The sequence below is a fragment of the Drosophila erecta genome, unplaced genomic scaffold, assembly GCF_003286155.1.
Source record: "Drosophila erecta strain 14021-0224.00,06,07 unplaced genomic scaffold, DereRS2 tig00000000-arrow-pilon, whole genome shotgun sequence".
NCBI lineage: Eukaryota > Metazoa > Arthropoda > Insecta > Diptera > Drosophilidae > Drosophila > Drosophila erecta.
This window is the reverse complement of record NW_020825194.1, coordinates 15,344,343-15,354,373: the sequence shown is the minus strand read 5'-3', so window position 1 is coordinate 15,354,373 and position 10,031 is coordinate 15,344,343. Positions and strand designations below refer to the sequence as shown.

The following is a 10,031-nucleotide window of genomic DNA, read 5'->3' as shown; positions in this document are numbered from 1 at the left end:
GCAATTAATGATCTGAGCTAGGAGCGAGATCGGCTGAATGGCAGGGAACTGCGATGGGGGGCTCTTCTACTGGCCATTTGTCTGAACGATGCACTTTTCCGGTTAATGACCGGTACGTGGCACATGTTGCACCTAGCTGTCCGGGGCGGAGTGGCACATACATGTGCCAGTCCGAAGCTAAAGGGTGTTGGCCTCGCCCGGCGCTTTCTTCTAATTGATATGCCGTGTGCCGTCTGACCAACTTCTAGTCCCTGGTGTAATAACTCATCTGCTGGCGACATATGTATAAATAGCCATGATATCAGCCCGCTTAGGAATTTATAACTTCCGCTATTCGCGGGCTGCCTTTGAATTCGGTTTTCCTTTTTGGAACACACCAATTTGGCAACTATTCTGTTTGGGCTTCTGTTCCGAAGCTTAACAAAATATTCATTTAATTGCCGCCTTAATTAACCATGCGTAAAGCCAAACGAATCGGTCCAATCATGCTGGAAATGAACAACCAAAGCCAAAAAGCGTGGGTGGGATTGCTAGTTCCGAACTTTAAAACTAACCCTACAGAGCATCTATAAAAGGGCAGCAACTTTAAACTGGTTGGCAAACGCACAGATGGCAGTCAAAACTGATTGAATGTGATTGGGAAACATTTGAAGACATCTATATCGCGTGCCAAACTGTCAATAAAACGCAGTGCTCAATTGCTTTGCCATTTGTGTGCCAAAGCAATTTCCATTAACATATTTCTAAGTGACCAAGAAATGGTTTTAATTTCGATGTCGTCTCACTTGTTTCATTTTCAATTGAGCGATTGAAAAACAATTTTACCGCCTGGGCGTTACTCGACTATTAGAGGTAATTTGTGGCTGCTACCATTGTTCACATTGCTATTTTATTGTCTCGGTACTGGCGACAGATATGGCGAATCAAACGCCCCACATCCCAAACCCATTCCCATTCACATACATAAGTAGTACAACCACATTGTGCAATCCAGCCACCGCAATGAATATGGCTTGCGAAAGGCCATTGAAAGGCATCGGAAATAGTGACATTAAATAAAAGTTAAGCAAATTCGCAAGTTGTGGGCGCTGCTATGTTCATATGTACATATGCATGTTCGTGAAAGTGGCAAGTGTCCCTGTAATCCGCCTCCGGCTGGCAATTATACGCTTGACTTTGGCACCAAAACGAGATGATGCTCTAGTTATCGCACTGCTTGATATTTGTACGAGTATTTGCATGTGCATGTGCTGCCAAGTCGCAAGATGACAGAGTGGATTTGGGCCCATAATGTGCATCCAGTGCCAACTGGCCGACTGCCCTTAAATCTTTGTTATATCACTGCACATCCAGTGGGAAGCCCCCGCCATTTGGGGGAATGCAACACCTGCCCTCGAGCTATATTCGGCCTTTTGTTTACATTTCTAATTGGGGAACATTTGTGAATTGGGAGCGAGGTGGTCTCATTTGTTTTTCTTCAACTGCACCGCATTTCATTTCGATTTCACCGCTTTGGCGGTCACGGCAAGATGCCGCTGACTCACACAGAGCACATTGCTTGAGCATAGTTGCCAAAAAAAATACAAGAACCTCCGCGAGCATTTACAAGACCTACCAGATTATTTTGTACTCTATATGTAGGGAGGTGATTTCAAAAATTGAATTGAATTCTGCGCCAGTGCGCACCTTGGGCGTCACGAAGCGCCAGAAACAAATTCAAAATATATTTCACGGCACTTGCAATAGACTGCACATTAATAACGCTTGGCCCACTGCGCGTATGGGTGACGTGCTGACAACGTTGCGTATACGCAGCGTATATCACCGCGTTTGCACAGCCGTTCGAAACAGCAGCGGAATATCAGAATTCAGAATTCAGAATCATCTACCTTTGGCGGTTTCCAAAGACGGACACACACACACACTGTTTCCGTTTTCCTCGGTTTTTTCTTCTTACAAAACGAAGGAGGAGCAAGTCCAAGCGAACCGCACGCGTGTAAAGCAACAAGCAAACTGAAAAAACTTTTTGATGTTGCTATTTTGTTTTTTTCGAAATGTGTGGCAGATGAAAAAGCGCTGGCACACACCCACAGAGCGAGTGCGAGAGTAAGGGAGAGACAGTGCGAGTGAGAGGAGCAGACTAGACTAGCATGCATGCATAGACGATTTAATCGGGAAAATAAGTGCTGGGGGCGAAGGAGGAAGGGCGGCGGAAAATGCGGCGGAAAAGCGGAACAGCTGAGCGAAAGGCGCACGAGCGGGAGCTTTGGCGTTAGACGCTCGCCAGACAAAAGTGCGGAAGAAAATGGGAAAAGGGAAAAGTCTCCTCTTCTCGCCTGCAGCACAGTGGTCGTGGTCGCTCGTCCGTGGATGGTTGGCAACCCAATCCCGGCCATAACAATGGGACTTACAGTGGCGACTTGGAGCGGCTTACATTTCACTTCAGCCCGCCAAGTCGAGCAGACAATGACGTCGTTGAGTCGCTGGATTTCCGAGTGAGCCACTCCATGGAGTTTGACTTAAGCAATTGACTCTTCGATGCGATGGAATCGGGGAAATGGGCTGTCAATTGGTTTTTTATGGCTTTTAAATTGATTCTTTGGGGAGCGACCGAAATTGAAATCGAAATCGTAGACCACTGTGCGGGCGCTTGCATAATCCGGCGTAAACAAATACATATCCGAATTGATGAGCTCTTAATCTCAAAATCGTTTTGTTTATTTCATTCGGTCACGAAGCGAGCGCCTTTTCATTTCGCTCATTTAGCTCATTTACACAGCGACAGCCACTCGATTTTCCGATGAAAAGCGGAGCGGCATCTAAAATTATGGGAGTGCCGACCGAAGACGGGTGGGAGTTCAGCATGCTCTTGTTTATTATGTTGCAAGCGAGCAGTAATCTTGCTGCTCTCTGATCGGCCTGCTCTCCATTTGTTATTAACTAATTAAAAATCGACTTTGAAGAGCGCCGCCCGCAATGCCCAAGTGGCAAATGAGCTTTTGATCAATACGCCTGACAAGCAATTAGGCGTGCGGGTGCCATAGGCTTGTGACTTCTATGTAGTTTAGCCGTAAATCATTTCTGGTTGACCTTTGGGGCGTCTAATCTTGGGCTTTAGTAGGAGAACTGACTGCAAAGCAATCACACATTAAATATTTTTCAAATGCATAATGCAACAGTTTTCCGATGGGTAGTTGTGGGTTGACACATTTGCACCTCGGGCTTGTAACTCGGAGGCTAAAGCATGAGGCTAAACTACCATGGTAGCCTCAAAAAATAAACTTTTTCACTAGTGGACCATCACTTACACAGTTAATATATACTGCATTGTTTTTTGGCAAAAGTTTTATGACAAAGCATGTCAAAATGGCAATAACTTTTGCAGAATATTTTCGTCAACTGTTGCCAAAGTAACGAAAATATTATCGAACATTGTTTAACTAACTAAGCGCCTTGCAATAAATCAAGATTTTTTAGCTGCGGGTCTTGTTCATTTAACTTCACTTTGATCTGCCTCAATTTACCAATGATATGGTTGGCATAAATGTAATATTCAGGAAGATCATGCCAAAAGATATGCAACAAACTTTAGCAAAACCGCCCAAAAGATTCTACACAAATTGACCAATCGAAAATATTTATTCTGACTTCTCATCAGACTCAATAAAAAAGAGCTTAACTCTATAAAAAAGTCTAAATATAAATATTTTTGTCGAACTTTTGCAAATTCTTAGTAGCTAAAGTGCATTTAAAATTAAACAGTATGGCAAATGCTTTCGTTTCAATTCGAGTTTCCGTTTGCTTAGCTTGCAGCTGCTCTCAGTCAACAATTTAGATACCAAATTGAACAGCCGGCCAAAGAAGCGTTCTGAAGTCTTCATCGAAATCTCCGAGTTAATAAATATTTACAGGGCGCCATGGTGTAGGAGAGAGTCTACAGGCATTCATCGGTCTCCTCATTGCCCATAGGCAGAATGACGGGCGACGACAGATCCACATCGAGCAGCTTCATCTGGACATTGTCCTCTTCCTGAACATCCTTGCCCAATCGCTGTTCCTGCATTTCAATGTCCAAAGTGCCGTGCTGCCGTTGGAAGGAAACCATGAAGATGACCAGCGCGGTCACGATAAAGACCACAGCGGTGCCAGAGCTCAGGGCTATGATCATGATGGACCGGTAGTTGGTGGCTCCGGACAGCTGGGCCGAGTGCTCGTCAGCCGAGTTGCTATCGAAGGTCTGGCCAGCATCGTGTGGTGGATAGGAGACCAGCGGAGTGGCGGTGCTGTCGTCGGAAGAGGTCTTTGTCTCATCCACTACGGGCTCGTTTTGCTCCTCCGAGGAGTCGTCATCGACTACTGCTCTTTCAGTTGGTTTTTCATCTGATTCGGAGCTATCCCTTTCTACCGTGGATTCATCATCACCTTTTGAAAATATAAATTCTTTCATATGGAATGATTTCTCGGTGGGATTTTCATCACGGTTGGCCTCGGAAGCAGGCTGGACTGTATGTTCGTTTAGATGGCCCTGTTGAACTGTAACATCTCCCTTGGTTTCCTGCTCCTCAACAATCTTGGCAGCTTCTGTGGTAGCTTCCACTGTTGAGTCAGTATCGTTTACTTCATGTTGTGCATCATCAACATCCGCTGCCTCCACAGTTGCCTCTACCGAAGGAGTGTTCACTTCCACTTGCGCCTCCATTTCCGCCTTGGCCTCAACTTCTGCCTTTTTCTCGATCTCCTCATTGGACTCGGTAACTGACTTAGTGGGTTCTACGGTGACAAAAGGAGCTGCTGTGGTTGACGTTTTAGATGGAGCCTCCTCACCTTCAATGGTGTTTTCATTGATCTCATTCAGGTTGTCGTCGTGCTCTTCAAATTTACGTTCGTCGCGAAAAGTCTGCGGTTCCTCGGAAGGATTCAATTGTTGCTCCTCGGTCACCTCAGGCGCAATTTCAACGGGAGATTGGTTCTCCACGCCTTGTTTCTTGGTCACTTGGTGCTTGGGTTCCTCATATACTGGCGCCGTAGTACTTTCATCGACCTCAAATCCCTCGTGTTCCTGCTCCAATGCCAAAAGTTTGGTATTGGTGATGGATTGCTCAGTGATAGCTTTATCTTCGTTGAGAATCACGGAAACCAGGTCACTGGTTACGCTGGGTAAGGGTCTAATGTGCCTCTCAATTTGCTCACTGGAAACGGCAATGTTATCCGTTACAGCCTCTGGTTCCTCTTGACTCTCCAACCGATCTCTTTCGGTTGTGTTTAAGTCCTCTTCAGCATCAAGGGTTTTGGGCTCGCGAGCGCTTTTGACCGCAACTGCGTAAGCCAATGTAATAAATGTGGTAAAATACTTCTCCAACTGATAAATTAATATTACTCACTTTTAATTTCATGACTTTCAAGCGCAGCTTCCGCAGCCTTCTGAACATCCTCGATGATTGGTTCCACCGGAGAAGGAGCATCTTCCACCTCGATGTTCACGTCATTCTTGATATCCTGCTCCAGATTTCCGCCGTAAACCGATACAAAGTTGTCTGTAAGATCTACAAGATCTGCTAGTTTGAGTTCCTCGACGGAATGAGTTGGAGTTGTTCCATTCTTGATAGTTGTTTCTGGTGTTCGTGAACTATTCTCCAACTGGATTGGTAGTATTGTGGTGACTTCCACGTCATCTACTTCTGCAGGCAGTGAGGTTGACTCGACTAAAACGATAAAAGGAGGAAAACACTTAAGATTTATTTTAAAATTTGATGCTTTCCAAAGATGTCGCGCGAATGGTAACCATACTCTACTTTGTATTTTTACAGCCAGTACACAAGCCTAATGTAAAGTAACATGTAAGAGTACAGTAAGCGCAATGTAAAATGTCAATAAAATGTGAAATACTTGTAGTGCACACGCGAGTTATTTATGGAAACTATAATTATTTATGGAGTTATAAACTTTCAACAAAATAATATTAAGGTATAATAAGGAGCACAACAAGATCTCTCTGCCCAAACTGTATTGTTATATTTAGCTTTTGGTAGATCAGACTTGTTAGGATTAAAGAGAAAAGTGATTATTTCTGCTGCATGGCAAATAGAAACTTCGTGATAGGTTTTCTGAATGATTAAATATACATCGATTACTAGGCTCGGCTTTCTCTTAAGAAACTGAGAACACGTCGCAAGTACTTAACCAGAAATGGAAATAGGCTTGGAAAATATTGAAAGCTTCTCCCTTACTTTCCCCCAAAAAATATCAGAATGCATTTAAAAGCGGAAATTAATAAAATGTATTTTCGAACGATGTTAATAGACGAACCGCTACATTGATAAACCTCCCATTTAACGCGCTAATAAACAAATATTACAACCTTATTCCACACGAGTGCCATTAGGCCTTTTCGATGGGTTCTTAATGTTTTATAGATAGGCATCTTGCTGGATATTTTTCCATACATCCACACGAGCTCCAACATCGATTCGGCCCATTCATAGCCACTTCAAGGCGGCTATCATCGCTGTCATCAGTGCACATTTTCTCACACATTCATTCACAACTGGGTCCCAGGTCGAGATTCCCCCGCCTGGTAGCCAAACGCAACTCGATCAACCCGAATTCTCCTCCAGAGACACATGTACATATGTACGCCCGCGTCCCATTACTCAAAAAGCATGGCCACTTGGACGAATGAAGGAGGATGAGGAATTGGAGGAGGATGGAGGTCGGAGTGATTAAAATTCCAGACACACACAGCAGACACCAAGCAACAAATCGAGGAATCCCAAATTAGTAACCAAATAAACAAACCAACGAGACCGGGCAACCCGCCCAGCCTGTCGCATTGTGTGCCTATAAAGTAGCTGACTTATTTATGAGGGGACATCTATTCCATTCCCCTGCCCCCATCCATGGAATCCCTGTCCCTAAGATGCAACTCGTTTCGTGGAAAATCGGAATTATTAGATGCTCTGCATGAGATATGCATGGGCGGTCGGTCTATGCCCATGCCCATTTTCCATTCCAAATCCCTTGGGAACGAATCGAATGCCAAAGAACAACAAATAGCTACAATAACACCAGAAACTGTCTTTGGGTCTTAAAATGGGACAAAGCATGCCGCAGAAACGAAAACAAAGAGGCGGCCAAATGAGGAAAATGGCATTTATAGGAAAAATACAAGCATAAATCGATTTTCTTTTCGGGCTGGCTACGCAGTTTGCCGCAGTTGCACTTCCAGATGGAAGAAACAGATATATGTATATATATATATTCTGCTACATATAGGCCAGTGTCAGCTGTCAGTCCCTTTTATTCGGGATGGGTGTGCCCTAGGAATTATGTTCCTCGCAGTTTAAGTGAGAGAAATTACATGTCCAGCACACACAACGCAACATGGCAACACGCCGCATGATCAGGGATCCTTTAATTTCGAGCTGGGACCGTTGATAATTTAATAATGCGATATGGGTTTGTCCACCCCGACTACGGAAATTTTATTTCCGCTACCCAATCCCCATTAAACTCTCCCCCGAGTTTATCCCCCAGCCAAAAGGGGAACCGATATCTTCGCCTTATCGCACAATTTGAAGTGTATGACCGCCTCAATTGGCCTGTTACCAAACATTATTGAACTTTCGCACGCTGCCGGCGAGCATGAAATGCAGTTGCCGATGGGCATGGGTATGTATAAGTACACAAGTACACAAGTATGACACCCAAGTGCCACCGTTTGGGGTTTCCGCGGCAGTGGCATAATTACGCTCGTTTTGAATTATGCCAAGCAAAAGCGCAGCAGACAAGGAAAATCGCTATAAAGCCACACCGCATAGAAGAAGACGAGGAGGAGACCCCCAGATATATAAGTCAAAGGCCTGATGCGACCACAGCAGCCACTGCAAGTGATTACGACAATCACGATGATGGGGCCTGGGATGGAGATACCGCTGCACAGCTCCATGGCGTGCCTCCGCCGAGATATACCCACTACACTCACTATATTCATACTCCATACTCACTTGGCTGAGCCGAGCACGAAGCCAGCAGGCAGAAGACGATCACGCAGACTAGCGATCCCAGTTGAAGATGCAGCCCCTTTCTGGAGGAGCAGCTGCTGGCGCGGCTCTTAGAAATACTGGCCATATTGAGTGACTGATTGATTAGGTTGTCGCTCCCAGTTTGACGGGCCCGAATTCAACTGGCCAACACGCACAGGCACAAACGCACACAACCACACACACAGATACTGAATCACCGGGATGTGTAGCTTAAGAATACAGCTGCAGTCGCTTCTCGAGCTCTCGAGACTTTCAGCTGTTGCTACCACTTCGATTTGACTCCGGTTTTCTCGGGGGTTATTCACTACTCATCCGACTACCACGCACCACGACCGAACGCGTTGGCCACTCGCAAAGAACTAAAGTTGAGAACGCGTGCGCTCTGGAATTTTGTGTTGCTGCTGCGGTTGCTGCTGCTGCTGCGGCAGGCAATGCATGTGCTGCGTTCGTATATTGATGACGACGTCGGTCCCTTCTACCTACCCTACTTGCCCCTACCGCCGGCAGATCCATCATATGCCTTTATTTGCTCTCGGGTAATAATAGGGCCTGGCAGGCAGGCGGCTTCTGCTTCTGCTTCTGCTGCAAGTAAGTGGGCTGCCCGGCCCCATAAACTCCAACTCCAACACACATGGGCAAACATGTGTGTTGGTCTGATAAGTGCAAGTGCCTAGCGCCGGCCCCAAGCCGCAGCAAGGCAAACTGAAACCAACTTTTTGGCCCGGCTGTGGCCACTTCAGATCCACAGCGTCATCGTCATCGAGCCCCTCATTGTGAGAGCGGTTGGCAGCCAATTCGCCCGCAGGCGTTCTTCCCCCTCCGCCCACCGCCCATCGAAGTTGGTCAGGTCGGGTTTACCTAAGGCCCTGTGTCCATACCATACCTATACCCTATACCTATACCTATACCCCTATCCATACCTACAGCTATACCTATCCCTAGCCCCATCCCACTGCCCTCGGCCCGGCACTCTTATTGTTTATTTGGTACAATACAAGAGCTCCAATACAAAGGAGGGCAGGAACCATAAGGGTCGAGCTGGCTGGCCTAACCAAATATTTGGTATCACCTGCAATGAATGGGAGCTCGGATTTGTGACTTAATTGGGGCTGTAAGAGAAATCTAATTTCAAAGGGAAATGATAAGATCACCGAGGTAGCATGGGTCAGCTACTCAGAAGTAGAGTTAATCTATATTTTCTGACCGCAAGATAATCGTAACTTGACATACTGAACCAGATACGTAAACGTTTGCCTACCAAGGTATTTTTATGCTTAGGTTTCACTATTATTATTCTAGCATTAGTATCTTTGGGGAGCTCAATATAACCACCCTTAGATAATTCGAATTTCGAGAAAAGAACGTTATTTTAGCAAATCATTTTGGAAACAAAAAATAACTATAAAATATAACTAACTATAAAATAAAATGTTTACTTTAAAGGTGGTTTTAACTCTTCAACAACCATATTTAAAGCCTCTTAGCTGACTACCATTTCAGCAGCTGCAGACTCAATTGCTTTCATGGCGAATCCATATTTTCCCTGGCTAATCATGACCAAACCGACCATCCATCGAACGACAGCTGCTTCGAATTGATTTTCAGCCTCTTCAGTTTCTGTCTGTGAATGATGTGACTCGGCTCAGTTGGCCCAGTCTAATTCGGAGCAGCATCAGAATGGAAAAGAGGTGGAGTGCCCCTCCAGCTTCTGAGAGCTGCGGACCACGGGGGTCTTTCCCGGCCAAGTGACTGAATGGATGATGGTCTGGTAGGTCGACCAACTACTTGCCGGCTACATGGATGTGTGGCTGGCTACATGGATGTCGGCCTGCCTGACAGAATGCCCAAACTTCTCGTACGCCCGTTGTCAACGACATGGACCACAGGGGCTTTACCTACGCCTTTACCTACACATCTGTGCATATATCCGAGTACTATATAGTTGTTTTGAGCTTTTCGTGTAGGCCTTCCCAGCTACATTTTCCATTA

At 45.5% G+C, this 10,031-nt stretch overlaps 1 protein-coding gene across 1 annotated transcript; it reads right to left on the bottom strand.

Moving 5' to 3' along the window:
* Window positions 1–3,620: 3,620 nt before the first annotated feature.
* Window positions 3,621–8,491, bottom strand: LOC6553641 (general transcriptional corepressor trfA). Its single transcript, XM_001980336.3, has 3 exons — window positions 8,004–8,491; window positions 5,382–5,702; window positions 3,621–5,316 (listed from the first exon to the last, which is right to left on the bottom strand). The coding sequence occupies exons 1-3, from the start codon at window positions 8,125–8,127 to the stop codon at window positions 3,935–3,937; spliced, it is 1,827 nt and encodes a 608-aa protein (XP_001980372.1). The 5' UTR covers window positions 8,128–8,491; the 3' UTR covers window positions 3,621–3,934.
* Window positions 8,492–10,031: the final 1,540 nt, after the last annotated feature.